Here is a 15352-nt window from a genome sequence, read left to right as displayed (position 1 = left end):
GGGTGACACATCTCCCCAGTGGGGGTGGGCGCAGGGGCCCACCCCATCCTGGCTCTGCTCCCTGCGCTGCTGCTGCCTGACTTTCCACCCAGCCCCATCTGGATCTCATCGGGTTCTGGCGCTGAACACCAGGGTCGGGAGGTGCCAACAGATGGAAGCCATTAGAGGGGCCAGGTTGAGGCGCGGGGAAGGGGGGGCCACATGCCGAGCGAGTGGGGCTGTGCAGAGGGTCCTGTCCCTGCTGCTGGGCTGGCGAGGGCAGAGGAGATGTCCCAGGCAGCTGCTTGTGTCCTCTTCTGGCACTCGGCAAGGGTTGGCCTGGGCGAGGGTCTCTCTCAGCCCCTCTAGGTGCCTGGGGAGGGGGCTGACCTGTTTGGGGTCCAGCCCTGCTGCCTGTCCACCTCTTGCAAGCACCGTCTCCAAGCTGGCACCTCACATGGTGCCAGTCACCTCTTCCCTGGCCCAGCACCATCTGCAAAGAGGGGGTGTTTTGCCTGGGCAGTGCCAACGCTACCCCCTTTATTGGCATCACTGCTCCATCCAGCCACAGCATGGTGGAGAGAGGCAGAGGGACAGGGGGTTCCCTTCTGCCTGCTGGTGAGGGGTGACGGGCAGGGCTCAGCATCCACTGCTCATTGATGCCCGGCACCCCTGGGAGCCTGCACCCATGGTCCCCCTCAACACTAGGCAGTGAAGTGGGTCTGGCTCAGTGTCTTATCCCCAAATGTGTTCAGCAGCTCTCGGCGGTGGGGCTGGCCCGTCGCCGAGTCGGAGGTGCCTCCAGTTGGCTCCTGGCAGGCACGGGCAGCCCAAAGCTCCTGGGAGCAGAGTCTCTCTTCTTAGGGTCCATCCTGCACCCCCAGAGTGCTGGGAGCTCCGGCAATGTCCACGGCTGTGGGGTGACCCGGGAGGCGTGGGGTCCTTGGGTGCCAAACAGTGGCATCAAGTCCCACGTGTGGACAAGCAGGTGCAGGGAGCTGGGATCGGCCACTACAGGATCTGGGCCTCTGTCGAAAGAGAGGGAAGAGGGTCAGGGCGAGACACTGACCTGTCCCCTGCCACCCCACTCCCTCCCCTTCGTTCCCCCCAACACCCTCTCCTGCACCCCAACTCACTCGGCAGTGCCTTCAAGTGGGTGGCAGCAACCAAGAAGTTGTGGGGTTTGGTCTTCTCCTTGCCGTGTTTCCTCACCCGGAGCCTGGGGAGAGAGCAGCAGCAGCTAAGGACCCCCAGCAGCCCCCTTGGGCAGTGGGACTGCCCTCATCCCAGGTGATCCTGCTCTGAATCCTCATCCAGCTGTGCCCAGCTGTGCCCAGCTGAACCCGGCTGCTCCAGAGGGTCAGCTCCAAGGCTACAGCAGGAACCCGTTGAGATAGCGCAGGGCTGGGATGGGGACAGGGACCGACAGCAGAGCCACAGCATGGCAGGGAGAGCCCAGGATGAGAGGGGACCTAGGGACAGGACCAGCAGGCACTGCCAGGAGCAGGACACTCAGGGGACAAAGGTACATGGAGCGGTGGCTGCACTGACTGGAGCATGAGAGTCCCCAGCAAGGCGGGAGACTCTGGGGGCATGTTAGTAGCAGCATCATCTTTGGGGGATACAGAGAAAGGTCCCATAGATGTGGGCTTATCAGGAAGACCCCAGGCAGGCTGGGCAGTCTCTCAGCTGGTGGGGTGTGCTGGGAAAAGGCACTCCCGTGGCAGAGGGGCAACGGGAGCATAGACCACCTTCTGGGTCTGGCATCAAGTCTGTTTGGGCAGGGACCCCAGGGCAGGGCTGTGGGGACACAGGGCACCCCACGCTGAGAGTTCAGGGGCCAGAATGGGATGGGGACAGCAATCACATAGACCCCTCCCTCTCAAAACCCAACCTACCAGATGAGGATGGTGATGACAAGAACAGCAGCCAGGACGAAGAAGGCAAAGATCCCGAGGGACACCAGGACGGCCATCTTCTCCAGGGGGTCACTGCGGTCTGGGACAGAGAGACTGTCACGGCCGAGGGATGCCACGGGCCCAGGCACCCAGGGGACCCCATTGCAAGCTCCTGGATACCCCAGCCACACAGGGGCATGGGGGAAGAGGCCCATTCCCATTACTCTCAGCCACATGTGTGCCCTGCAGGCAGTCCCCACTCCTGTCCACCACCCTCAGCTCTACTCACTGATGGGCTCAGGGTTGGGAGCCTGGGAGGGCTCCTCAGCCAGGCTCTCCAGGCTGGCATCGGTAGTGGTTTCTTCACTCGTTGTGGTGGCCAGGTCTGGAAGGACAGAGGGGATAGGAAACACTCACCCAAAAGCACAGGCAGCACCTCCACAGAGAGGAGCCTCTTCTGCCCATGGGGTCCCATAAGCCCAAGGATGACCCTGGGGTGCCAATGGTGCTCTGGGAGGCCTGTTGCACCCCAAGGCTATGGGGGCCAATCCCAGCAGCAGGGCTGCAGCCTGCCATGGAGCTGGGAGATGCCCTGCCCCCTTGCAGCTCTGCCTCCCACCATGGGCCCAGTTTTTGGATGGTGCACAGGACCAGGGTCAGCTTTAAGGGATCCAAAGAGCTGGGACTGACTCTGGGTGATGTTTAGGGGAATGGGTACTGTGGGGAAGGGGCTGCAGAGGGTCAGCCCAGGGTGCTGGAGGGGCTTTGGGGAGGGATGGTGCAACCCCGTAGGGCTGCTGGGGGCTGCAGCCCGTCCCCATCACACCTCTGACTGGTGTCGCCCGGGCCTCGGCGCTCCACTCGCTCCAGTTCCCCGCATCCAGGAAATCCTTGGCGCTGACTTGGACCACGTGCTCCAGCCCGGCGAAGGCATCCGTGATCACCTCAGACAGGTTCACCGTCTCCACCTGCACCGGGCAGAGAGGAGCTGTGGGGCTGGCAGGGGTGAGCCCTCACTGCCCTCCCTGGCCCTGTGCCCACCCCACTCTGGGCTTCGCCTTCCCTCACCCACCACTTACCACCGACCAGGAGCGGTGGATGACAGGACGATACTGGAGCCGAAACCTGAGCTGGAAGTGGGGTTCCTTGGGCCAGGAGGAAGGGTACTTCCAGCTCACGTGGAGCCGCCGTGGGGCCAAGGGGACGGGCTCCACCACCAAGCCCTCTGGGGGGTCTGGCTTAACTGTGTGGGAGAGGACAGGGAGCCCTTGTCACACCAGGGGTGTTGGGCTCCCCACTGCCACCCAGGGCTGGATGTCCAGGGGATGGATGGACAGACAGACAGATAGGGACTCACTGATGGCCTGCATGGTGACATCGAGGAGGCGGAAGCTGGAGCCCAGGGGGTTCACCTCGGTGATGTTCAGGCGGTAGGAGCTCCAGAACTCTGACCCATGGACGGTGCAGGTGCCTGGGTGGGACGGATCCTGCAGGCACAGCCCCACGTGCCCATTCTTGTTCCTGCAGACAAGGAGGCAGGGTGGTGACATGTCCCCCACACCCACAATGCACAGTTTCCCGGTGCTACCAAGGTGCTGGCACGTGGGGAGACCCCCCTGCCAAGAGTCTGGTGGAGGGGGCAGCACCCATTACAGCTCAGACAGGGTCTGGCAGCTGCCCTCACCCCTCCAGAGCCCGGTATGTCCCTCTGGGAATGACTGGTGACCCACATCCCATCCTCACATTCCTCCTGGGAAGGGCCCTCTCCTGGGGCAATCCCTTCTCCCAGGGTCCCCGGCATAGAGAGCTGGTTCTCCTATGGCAACACCCAGCTTTCGCTTTGGGCACCCTGCTGAGGACAGTGGCAGAGCCTTTGAGATGGTGGCCAGTCCCCAGGGAGTGGGGCCAGGGTGGGAGCCAGTCCTACCTCCGCTTCTCTTCACCCGTCAGTGATTTCTTCCTGCCGTGGAGAGAGATGGAAAAGCAGTCAGTGAGAACGAGGGGACAATGTGAAGCCAACCCCACCGTGACCCAGAGGAGGGACAGGGGTCTTCCACACGGACGCAGAGGAGTGATGTGGCACAGGGGATGGAGTTAATGCCATACTCAGCCCCACTGGTGAGCAGCGTGGCAGCAAAGATGGGGATCTCAGGGAAACGAGACAGGCTGCACAGGAGGGCCTCCACCAGAAGACCCCCTTGCACACTCTGAAGCAGCAGCAAAGGCGCAGGGATGTTGATAAAGGCTCCCCAGCAGCTGGCTTCATATTCACCCTACAGCCCCCAAAGCTCCCTGCTTCCCCCAGCCCCCTCCCCTCCCTGCCAAGCCCCCAGCCCCCTGCTCCTGCAGCTTTCAGCAGGGCTGCGCTTTATGAGCTCCGGCTGACTTCAAAGCAGCCCGCTAATTTGGCCTGCCGCGATAATTAAAAGCAGCGGTGCTGCCGGGGCTCCTTTCATCCCGAAGCATGTCAAAACGCTCAGCAGCTTGCAGATGACCTGCTTCTCTTTCATAGCCCCTCTGGTGCCGGCAGAGCCATCGGCGAGGAGGGAGCCTGCCTGTGCCAGTCCCCCAGCGCTGCTGGGGGCCACCCTCGCAGCAAGCTAATGCTTGGTGCACTGCTCACCCCAAAACATGACCTGCTTTGGGGTGCAGCATGGTCCTTGGTGTAGGAGGTGAACCCAGGCAGTTGGTGAGATGGCCAGCAGGATTTGGTAGTTTTCCTTGGCCAGGACCCAGGGTTCACCCCGTAAACTCCTCAGCCTGTGCCCTGTAGGGGTACATCACCTGTAGGTGGTGATGTATCTGGTGGGGAGGAAGGTCTCTACGCTGGAGGTCCAAGAGCAGGAGAAGTTCTCATAGTCAGACGCTCTGCAGGACACAAAGGGCACCCCTGGCAGGTCTGGGGTCCGAGGGGAAGCGATAGTCAGTGAGGGGTCCCCCATCCCACAGCCCAGCTGGCACTCAGGGACCCCTGCATCACCGCAAAGTCTCCCCTTGGCAAGTCAGTGCCAGGGGTGCGGGCACAGGCATCACTGGTCCATCCCGGTGGGGCTGCACATCCCCATACCCCAGCCTGTGGACACACTACTCACATCCCATCCGCAGGGACACGGTGTGCAGGAGACCACCGTCCTCGCCGTGGCAGCTGTAGGTCCCCATGGTGGCCAAGCCGGCGCGTGGCAGCACCAGGGCTCCCTGACGGATGGCCGAGCCCTCTGGAAGCTCTGCGGTACCCCCCCGCCTCCATTGCACCATGGAGCTGGGGAGTAGAGACCCAACAGGCTGCGTTAGGGGAGAGGGACTGAGGGGTCACCCCAGGTCTACCCTGCAAACCATCCCCTTGGATAAACCCCCTGGTATGCATGGAGAAGACCTACCCGGGGCGGGCACCGGAGCACAACAGGGTCACCTCTGTCCCCACCAGTCCGTACTGCACACCTGGAGAGAGACACACATCCCCAGATGGGTGTTAGCATCCCACACCACCCCACGCCAGGGCTGGGGGTCAAGGTGGGCAGCCTGGGGCTGTACCCCTCACCGGGGAGCTGGGTGGTGGCTGTGGGGGTCTTGCTTCATGCAGGTACCACCACAACAGTCTGGGAAGGAGTGGTCCCAGTTGGGACTGGGCAGCTGCAAGGGTGGGCTGCTTCCAAAAGGCTCAGGATTTTGTTTTTTTTTTTTCCTCCAACTGGTCTGTTTCATGTTACATTAAAAAGGCAAGAAAATATTGCATGATTTTAACATACCGACTCATGGAAAAGAGTCTGAGTTGCCTATTACAGTCACAGAATATGTATTATGTTAATGGTTCTCAGCCTTCTGTAACACGGCCCAGATTTAAGCAGACCATGGAAAGCCAGTCTTAATGTGATTCATGGGCAATCACATGAATCCCTTCCCCTTGCATCTCTGATCACACAGCAACATACGCTGGCAGGGAAAACAACATTATTTATGGAAAAATAGTGGCAGTTATATCATTAACGTGTTAAGCTGCTGAAGAATCAGAACACCAACACCCATCCCCGTGGGGCTGCGTTTCGTGTACGCCCTGATTCTGGTAGGTCTGTGCCTGCTGCGGGGGGAGTATGGGGGTGCCCCCAGGGTCCCCATGCCTGGGATGCAGGGTCTATGTGAGGGGACTCGGTGGGGAGCAGCGAGGGGGGCTCACCTTCCTCTCCCCAGCCCTCAGGGATGGCCAGGGAGGCTGACGCCAGGGCTGCTGCGAGGAACACCATCACCCTGCCCAGACCTGGGATGGGACTGCGCATCTGGAGGAGGGAGAGCAGGGAGGGAGAGGGTGTTAATCCCCTGCAACGGGGCAGCTGGTGGGACCCACAGCCCAGAGCATCCCCGCAAGACCACACAACCCACATCTCCCTCTCATCTCGCCCCACCTTGCCGGGGACAGCGTGGGGGCTGTGCCGCTGGGACCCCAGTGGGGACAGCTGGCAGGGTCTGTGCCACTGTCACAGCCAGTCCCCGGCTGCTGAGGGAGTCTCCCCGTGCTTAGAGGGAAGACATAAAGGACAAACAGTGACCAGGAGCCTGGGGCTGCGTGGGTTGGTGGGAAACAGGGCTCTTTGCCATTGAAGTCCTGCGCCGGGAGCCCTGGCTGGCTCCCAGCCCCGGGGTGGTCCAGAGACCTGCACTGGTGCAGCTGGAGCGGGAAGGGACCGAGGAGAAATCCTGGCCTGTTTTTATGTGTCAGGAGACAACAATTAGATCTCAACAGGCTCACACAGAGAGGGCAGCAGGTCTGTGAGAGCTCAGACCATACTGGGAGTGGGGCTGGCTGGGGGTCCCACATCACTGCCCATCCCCACCCCCACTGCAGGCTGGTCCACGCAGGTCTGTGCCCCTCTGGGCCATTTGGGTTCTCTGAGGTCAAGGAAAATGACCCTTAAATCCCTTCCTCCCACTCAGAGACCACTGGTGAGGGAGATGCTGAGGAAGGGATGTGCACCCAGCTCTCCATGGGTCAACCCCAGCCATAGACCCAGGTCTCCTCACCCCTATCTGTACCAGCCAGCATCTCTCTGTCCATCTCAGCCAGCATTGCCCTGTCCGTCCTGACCAGCATTGCCCTGTCCATCTCAGCCAACATCACCCTGTCTGTGCCAGCCAGCATTGCCACGAGATGCCCATCCCAGCCAGCATCACCCTATCTGTCCCAGCCAGCATCACTCCATCCATCCCAGCCAGCATCCCCTATCTGTCCCAGCCAGCATCACTTCATCCATCCCAGTCAGCATCACCCTATCTGTCCCAGCCAGCATCACCCTATCCATCCCAGTCAGCGTTGCCCTGAGATGTCCATCCCAGCCCACACTGTTCTGCATGTATCAGCCAGTGTCAACCTGTCTATCCCAGCCAGCATCACCCTGTCTGTGCCAGCCAGCATCGCCCTAAGGCATCCATTCCAGCCTGCATCATCCTGCATATATTGGCCAGTGTCACCCTGTCCATCCCAGCCAGCATCACCCCAGGGCACTTGTCCTGGCCAGCATTACACCATGCACATCAGCCGTCCCACACTGTCCTTATCAGCCAGCCCCACCTGCCCCAAGCAGGCACAGACAGCTGAATCATTTCTCCCTGGAAGATCCCCCCCCCCATGCCCACCCCTCACAAATGGTCAGGCCTGTTTATTTACACCCATGTTGTTGGGCTCTGCTCCCAGCTGCAGGCACGCAGGGGCTGAAGTCACGGGAGGCAGCCAGCTCCCTGCCAGCCCCAAGCCCAAGCTGCAGCTTATGGGCACAAATCCACATGCCTCTGAGTTTTCTGTGTTCGAGAGTCGAAGGAAGATGCTCAGGGAAGGGATGCTCCAGCCCTGGAAAGGTACCCTGGAGCAGTTGCCAGTTCTTCTCCTGCAGGCAGATGCCCAAAACGTGTGGTGAAGGAAATGAGAGCTACGAGGCGATGTGCTGCAGCCCAGTAAGTGCACGGGAAAGGCGTGTGGCACTCCACATCAGCCCCGTCCTGAACACGCCAGGCAGCCTCAAACGCGAGCCCCGAACGTAAATAATTTCATGAGACTGTCATAAGCTTTTCCTACCAAACCACCAGTAGAAACATTCCCAAGAAACATCAGTTAAAAGGTCTCTGCCAAAACTATGCTGGTAACTAACTGGGAACATTTGGCCTGAAAGTGAAATATTTTGGTGATGGAAAAAAAAAAAAAAAAGACAGGCTTAAAATACACTTAAAAGCAGCAACCAAAAATAGCTCCAAACACCACGTGGGCCAGAGTTAAGGGGTGGTGCTGGGGTTGGGGTGGGGGGGGGCACAGGGAGAAGGGAGAGTGTGTGTTAGTGTGGAGAGAGATAAATAGTTTTATAATAAAATCATTTCTTCTCCTGACCGCCCTGGGTTTTTTTGCAAACACTGCTGAGGGTGAAGGCAGAGTGGCTGCACCCATCACTCACTATGCCCCTCTGTGGCAGGGGGATATGCTCTGGGAACTGGCTTACTGCTGACATGAGTTTGCCAGTTCTCAGGGCTTCAAGACTTGCCTGGAAAAATGACCCTACAGCCCCAATGCTGAAGGTATCTTTCCCTGCATGTCCGAGGGAAGAGGTGGGGGCACGGCACGCTAACACCCCCAGGGAACCACACCAGACCTGCCTGGCCAGCCTGGCTGTGGGTGGCATTGCTAACAGACCCAGAGGCACCCCAGACCCCTACATGGTGGCAGAGGCCATCTCTGCAGACCCTGTCCCCAGCCCCATCTCAACCCCTTATCTCCACAGTGACTGCCCTAGTGGTCCCCCACCACCCACCCTAAGGATCACCCTGCATCCTTTGTCCCAGGGCCTCCCCAGCACTCCCCATCCTCACCCCATCAGCTCCCCATCCTCAGATGAGCTCTTTTGGGCAGCTGCCCACCCCTGCCAGAGCAGCATGGGAGAAGGCAGCACCAAGCCTTCCCCCCCTCTGCCCCAGCAGCATACAATGCCTTAGTAAATGACCCTCCTGAGCATTGCCAAAACCCAGCCACAACCGAGCATCGCCGCAGAGAGAAGAAGCAGGGCAAGCCCTTCCTCGGCCACAAACAAAAGGGGAAGGAGCCGCAGAGCAAGGGGAAGACCCGGAGCCCTTGCCCGCCCTGGGTGCAGTGGGGTGGCAGGGGGCCAGGAGCTCTGGGCCAGGCAGAGCGGCAAACAGCCTGCCCAGAAGAGATCCCCTTACTTTTGGCAACCAAATTCCCTCACCGAGGGGAAAAGAGGTGTGCAAATGAACACACACACACACGTGTGCTGCCAGGCCACCTTCCTCAGTGGCCCCACGGATGGGCACACACATGGAGAAAGCATCCCTCTATGCTGGCACTGGCGGTGACACATCCTGGGGACAGAGAGTCCCGGGACAGTGGTCCTGGACCCGAGCCGGGACAGAGGGAACAATCAGAGCTTTTCTTCCTCCTGGCATGTTAATCCCGGCCCGAGAGGCATCTGCCACCCGCTCAGGGCTGCGTGACCTCTTGTGGCCATGGCCGGGGCAGAGGGACCCAGCCCAGCTTGGGGTTGTGGCTCTGCTCCCTCGGCACAGGATGCTCTCATCACCGGCACAGCCAGGATGACACCCGTGGGTATGAGCCAGGAACACAAGGTGCCCCTCTCCATCCTGCACCTACCCACTGGGGACCATTTGAGCTCATCCACAAATTTCCGGGGAGCCACAGGGAGAAATCCTGCCCTGAGCCCCTTCCTGCATCCAAAGCAAAATGCCGCAAGCCAAAAACATCCCCCGAACTCACAGTCATGTGCGCTGGCACCGGTGCCCACGCAGGGTGTGACAGTCCCCCAGCACAGCCCTTCGTGGCCTGGCAAAGCCCGACGCAGATTCCTGGGGGAGGACAACTTTCCATTGTGTTCGGCGCTTTGAAAGACAGCAGGCTGGGGTTTTTTTGGTTTTGTTTTTTTCCTTTTTTTTTCTTTTTTTTTTTTTCCTTTTTTTTTCCTTTTTTTTTCCTTTTTTTTTCCTTTTTTTTTCCTTTTTTTTTCCTTTTTTTTTCCTTTTTTTTTCCTTTTTTTTTCCTTTTTTTTTCCTTTTTTTTTCCTTTTTTTTTCCTTTTTTTTTCCTTTTTTTTTCCTTTTTTTTTCCTTTTTTTTTCCTTTTTTTTTCCTTTTTTTTTCCTTTTTTTTTCCTTTTTTTTTCCTTTTTTTTTCCTTTTTTTTTCCTTTTTTTTTCCTTTTTTTTTCCTTTTTTTTTCCTTTTTTTTTCCTTTTTTTTTCCTTTTTTTTTCCTTTTTTTTTCCTTTTTTTTTCCTTTTTTTTTCTTTTTTTTTTTCCTTTGCTTCATTTGAAGTTGCTCTTCAAAGAGAACAAGCCTCACGCAGATCCAGGGGGGGTGGTGGTGGGGACACAAGCAGATGATGCCATGCTGCAGGGCTGAAGATGGCAGCGGGGAGATGTGGGATGCTCCCCACCGAGCACAGAATGATGGGGTGCCTCCTAGCATCTCCCTGGGGTGGTTCAGGGCAGCATCACCCCAACGGAGATGTGGCAAATTATCCCAAGGGCATTTGGCAGCTCTGCCCACACACACCTGGCTCTGCCAGAGACACCCACCTGCAAAAAGCTGCTCTGCTATGGGGGATGCCCAATGCTGGCTGGCTCTAACACCCTGGAGATGGCATCACGCTGCGCTCCTGCCCCTCAGCTGGGGGAGCATCCCTGGCCCTCCTCTCTGCTGATGCCCACCATGGGAAGCCTGTGGCCGAGGGAGGTGGCTTTTCAAAGCAGCAGGAATTTCCCTCTTCTTGCTGTGCTGTGGGGCTGGGAGGGCAGCCCCCCGCTGACCCCCCCCACCTCCTCCCAGCAGCCCTGCAGAAGTGCTGTGCCCTGCTCCGAGGAGCCGTAGCATGGCCTGAGCCCATCCACACGCCTACTGATCTGCCCAGAAACCCAGCACCATCCCACCCCTGCAGCATCGGTGACCTTCATCATCACTGCACCAATATGCACCTTTTTGGGGCAGGGGGGAGCCTCAACCCTGCTGCTGGGATGGTCCCCTGTAACCAGTCACCCCTGTCCCCTAAATGCCACTGGCACCCTCCCAGCCACTGGGTGACTGGAGAAAGCCCAATAATGGGTGCTGGCAGGGAAGGAAGCATGTCCTCCCCCACCATCTCCAGGACCACTGGGACCATGCACAGCCTCCAGGATCACTGGCAACACCTGGGGGCAACTCCTCACCCACCCTGGGCACTGCCATGGTGATGGTCCCCAAGGCCAAGGGGAGAGCCCTGCTCACTGTCCCCATTCCCTCTGGCACCCTGGGGACCTCAAAAAGGGCTGCTTTCCTCTGCACTGCTTTGGTGGGGTGCTGAGACCCCCCGGGCCCCCATGCCTGCTGGGGGGGGCATCACACCAAGCTGAGCTGAGCCAGCACATACACAGGCACAACTGCATCCAGTATAACCCCAGCACACTGGAATTACTCCAGTTAAACCAGTAAAACCAGTCGCAGCTTTTCCCTGCGAGGCCAATAAGCCCCGTTCACAGCCTGAAGACGGGGCTAAACCCAGTATGGTCCCAGTGTGGGGCTTAACCCAGGGGATCCCAAGCACGGGATTTTACCCCACACAGGGCAGGAGCAGGATTAAATCCTGCTCTGACCAGGAGTGGCATTAAACCCCATTTAGCCCAGGGGTGGGATTAAACACAGCGCAGTCCAAACTCGGGGTTAAATCCAGTGCAGCCCAAAATGTGTGGTGAAATCCAGCTCAGCCCAGGAGTGGGGTCAAACCCAGCCCAGCCAAAACCTGGTGTTAGACCCAGCACAGCCCAAACATGGGGCTACACAGTCCAAATGCGGGGCTAAACCCAACGCAGCCCTGAAATAGGGTTAAACTCAGCTGAGGCCAAACACAGGGTTAACCCCTGCGCTGCCCTGGGAACCTGCTCATAGCTGGGCACCATGCACATCTCCGTCCAACCCCCATGACACCCACTGGTGATGCCCAGCTGACCACAGCCCCACCGGTGTCCAAAGCCCAGCCCAAACCCTCCCCATAACCCGAGGGTCACCTCTCTCCTCCGTGGGGCTGGCAGCTGCTAGCAGGACCCACTGCTGGGAGGCTGGGGGGCCACCACACACCTCAGCATGCTGGAGGCTTCATGGAGGTCAGGCTCTTCTCTTACCCCAGCCGGGAAACTCCCACCCCAGTGCCCCGATTTCCGCCCTCCCCTGCTCCATCCCGCGGGAAGGAGAAGTCTCTGGCTCCCAGCTGTAACCGGAGGCTTCGGCGAGGGCCAAAACAGCGAGGGCTCTGTTAGCAGCCAGCAGCCCCAGCGCCATGCCAGCTGGCAGTGTTGCATTTGGAGGGGGGGAGAGAAGGGGTCCCCCCCCTCTCCATCCCCATCCCCATGCTCTCCCCCACTAAGTCACGTGCCGGAGAAATTCCTAAAAATAACCTCCCGTCTGTAAAGAAACCCACCAGTGCTGCAGCACCAGTGGGTTTCTTTACAGATGGGCTAATATTTTTAGGATGAAGGGATGGAGTTGGGGGGGGGTGGGGTGCTGCGTCCCCACTGTCCTCTGCACAGGGCTGTAGGACAGGAAACAGGCATGGTGCTGGATCTGAGGACACGGGTGGGACACGCTGGCAGGGAGCTGGGCCACCCTGTGATTAGGGCAGGGTGGGAAAGGCTTTTCCTGTCCCGGGAACATTTTTGGATTTGGGACATTTTTCTGCTCCCGAGCTCAACCCAGACCAACAGAAGTTTTGGTGAACCTGTGGCTCCCAGCATGACAGGGGCAGCCGGGTACCAGCCTGCACCCCAGCATGTAACACCCCCCCCTGGCAGCATCTGTACCCCTCCGAACAAATGCCCCCCCAAATAAGCTGACCCTGGAGCTGACAGAAATGCACATGCATCCACATACATAGGGCACATATGTATATGTGAGTGCCTCACACACGCCCAGCTCCTCCTGATGCTCCCGATGAACCCCAGGCAGGAGAGGGGCCCCACAGCATCCCCCTGCCCAGTGCTCCCCCCCTCTGCATCCCTCTCCGTGCTCCTGTGCCTGGGAGCCATCGGGCTCGGCTCCATCCCGAGGCACGAAGGCGCCCGGGTCAGCCAAAACGTTGCGGGGAGGCAGAGCCAAAACAAACAGCTCACCGTGCTGCAGGACCAACGCTCCTCCAGCTACCAATTTGCTGTCGCTCCTTTTGCAAGACAAAATCCCTTTTAGGCCGGAGAGGGGTTTTAGGTATCATTAAGAGCCACCTGGGCGGCCAAAAAGCAGCCACCACCAAAGGGTGGCCCGTTAACCCTCTGCGCCCCACCGGCAGCATCCCTGTGTGGTGGGGGGAGGATGGCAGTTGTAGACCCCCCAACAATGTGTGATGTGGGGTTGGTGGTGCTAGGCTTTGGAAAATGGTGGGATACCCATGGCTTGTCTTCTCCAAGCTTGGGAGTAAACCCTGCCTCCTCTGCTACGGGGAGACAGCCCAGGGGATGCAGTGGGGTGCGAAGCACATGGCAGGGATAGAGGCTGGGGAAACACCTCTCTGGGGCAGTACCTGTGTCCCCCTGCCTTGTGCCAAAAGGAGAGGTGGAGAAATGGCAAGTGGGGAAAAGCTGGGGCAGAAGCCCACCACCCTGCTGGGTCTGGGGGCTGTAGCACCAGGCCAGGGGATGGAGGCTGTGCCCTGTCTGAGTTGAGAAGGTTGGAAAAACACCCACTGTCTCATTTTCTGCTGGGGAGAAAAAAACACTCAACCAAGTTCTCTGGAAAGATTAAGTGTGATGGCATCCAAGCTGGGGTTGGGGGAAAGCAGGGCAACGCAGTGAGCGTGCTGACACATCTTCCACGATGCTGGAGAGATGCCCCGGCTCTGCTTGGGGCCAACTTTGTTTACAGGCTCCTATTGTGTCTTTTTTTTCCTTTTGGCATCCCCCCCTCTATCCCCAACCCCTACCAGTATTATAGTTCAGAGTAAACAAAAGCAAGCAACCTCTCACTCCAAACATTTCAGCCATCCCAAACTTTCTCCAGAGGGGGGCTGCCCGTGGAATTTTCCTCATCCAAAAGAATTTCGAAATGTTCCCGTTGCAGCTTGCTCTGACTGGAGGCCAAGGCAGCTCTGAAATCCTTCACGAAACGCTCGAGCTGCCCTCTGCGTAGCCCTGGCTCTGGCTGGAGGCACCAAGGACCAGCAGCTGCCATGCCCCAAAATTCTGTGCCGCCCCCCATGCACAGGGAAACCCTCCAACCTGGTGCATGAGCCGGAGGGAGACAGAGGCACATCCCAGCCTGTGCAACCCCCCCAGCCCAGCCCATCACCTAAAGGGAGCCAGAAGGTCCTTCTGAGGCTAGATCCTGCTTTTTATATTTTAAGCTGCTGCGACAGTTATTATGGGCTGGTGCAAAAGGCTGGTGCATCCCAAAGCAGCTGGTATTTCCCTTTGGAGGCATCTCTGCTCCACCAGCCAGGGGTGTGGAGGTGAAGCAGCTGCTGGAGCTCCTCCTCGGAGCAGTCAGCAGCACCCTGGGCACCAGGAGGGCAGTTTTCAGCAGTGATACCCACTCCCTGCTTGGACACACTGGGCAGGAGGGGATGGTGTGCTCCATCCATTCCTGGGGATGGAGTGAGGGACACAGTGCTGTCCCCTGCACATCCCTGGGAGGAGGAGGAAATGTCCTCCCAGATAGGCCATGGCAATGGGTGCCACCCAAAAGTGCTGCTCCTCCCTGGCCCAAATCACACAGTCAAGGTGTTGCCCCCAGTCCCAGAAGAGGTGGGACTCCAAGGTGGGCAAGCAGAGACCCTCAAGAGCTCTCTCGGCTCCATTTTAGGCACAGATGTGATGTGGGACCCACCAGACCCCGGTGTGGGGGTGCCGGCGCTGCTCACACCGCTGACAATGGGGACTGCAGGGTGGTCTCTGAAACAACCAGAGGGAGAAAAGCCTGCGAGAAAGCCAGCAAGCACGGGAAGAAGCACATGAAGCTCAGCCCAGCACGGATTTGGCTGTCAACGCAGACCATTGTACTGGCCTGGCACATTGATGTCCCCTGCCCGCTTTCCAGAACAGTCCCCAGATGGGTGTCAACGGGTAGGTGGTCCCACAGCCCGACACACACCCGGACACACTGGGGAGCCCCCATACCCTCCCTCTCCAGGCACAAAGAGATTTTGGTGGCTGCAACCCCTTGATACACCTACGCTGTCACCCCAGGAGGGCAAAAACTTAGCAGTACCCACTACATCCCCAACTCCTCACAGCACCCTCACCCGCTGGGCCACCACAGCAGCACTGGTGGTGTCAGGAGGGGGGGTTTAGATACCTCAGCTCCACGCTGGACGGGGGTCTTGCCGTGGGACGGGGCTCCGCCGGGTGTCCCCGCTGCTTCTGCACCATTTCCCCGCGCTGCCTCACTGGGCTCTCCTCCTCCACGGAGGCTGCTCGGTGGCTTGGCGTGGGAGTGGTCCTACCCCCCCCCCCCCCCCCCCC

General features: G+C 58.9%; 1 protein-coding gene across 5 annotated transcripts in view; it reads right to left on the bottom strand.

The window, feature by feature from the left end:
* Nucleotides 1-486: 486 nt before the first annotated feature.
* The window catches only part of IL11RA (interleukin 11 receptor, alpha), a 25412-nt gene continuing 10546 nt past the window's right edge, over nucleotides 487-15352 (bottom strand). For 3 of the 5 annotated variants that reach the window (XM_014952468.1, XM_014952472.1, XM_014952470.1), the window contains exons 2-13: nucleotides 6049-6148; nucleotides 5255-5315; nucleotides 4970-5136; nucleotides 4662-4776; nucleotides 3805-3837; nucleotides 3235-3398; nucleotides 2957-3120; nucleotides 2704-2845; nucleotides 2167-2262; nucleotides 1878-1977; nucleotides 1116-1198; nucleotides 487-1007 (exon numbers count right to left, since the gene is read on the bottom strand). In XM_014952468.1, coding sequence (XP_014807954.1) covers nucleotides 991-1007; nucleotides 1116-1198; nucleotides 1878-1977; nucleotides 2167-2262; nucleotides 2704-2845; nucleotides 2957-3120; nucleotides 3235-3398; nucleotides 3805-3837; nucleotides 4662-4776; nucleotides 4970-5136; nucleotides 5255-5315; nucleotides 6049-6148 — 1242 coding nt within the window. In that variant the 3' untranslated portion in view covers nucleotides 487-990. Of the gene's footprint in view, nucleotides 1008-1115; nucleotides 1199-1877; nucleotides 1978-2166; nucleotides 2263-2703; nucleotides 2846-2956; nucleotides 3121-3234; nucleotides 3399-3804; nucleotides 3838-4661; nucleotides 4777-4969; nucleotides 5137-5254; nucleotides 5316-6048; nucleotides 6149-11914; nucleotides 11936-15185; nucleotides 15294-15352 lie in introns of those variants that run through there. The other 2 variants (XM_014952469.1, XM_014952471.1) reach the window with 2 other exon arrangements.

The sequence above is a fragment of the Calidris pugnax genome, unplaced genomic scaffold (genome assembly GCF_001431845.1).
Source record: "Calidris pugnax isolate Ruff unplaced genomic scaffold, ASM143184v1 scaffold220, whole genome shotgun sequence".
NCBI lineage: Eukaryota > Metazoa > Chordata > Aves > Charadriiformes > Scolopacidae > Calidris > Calidris pugnax.
Note: the sequence above shows the minus strand (reverse complement) of the source record. Positions and strands in the feature narration are given on the sequence as shown.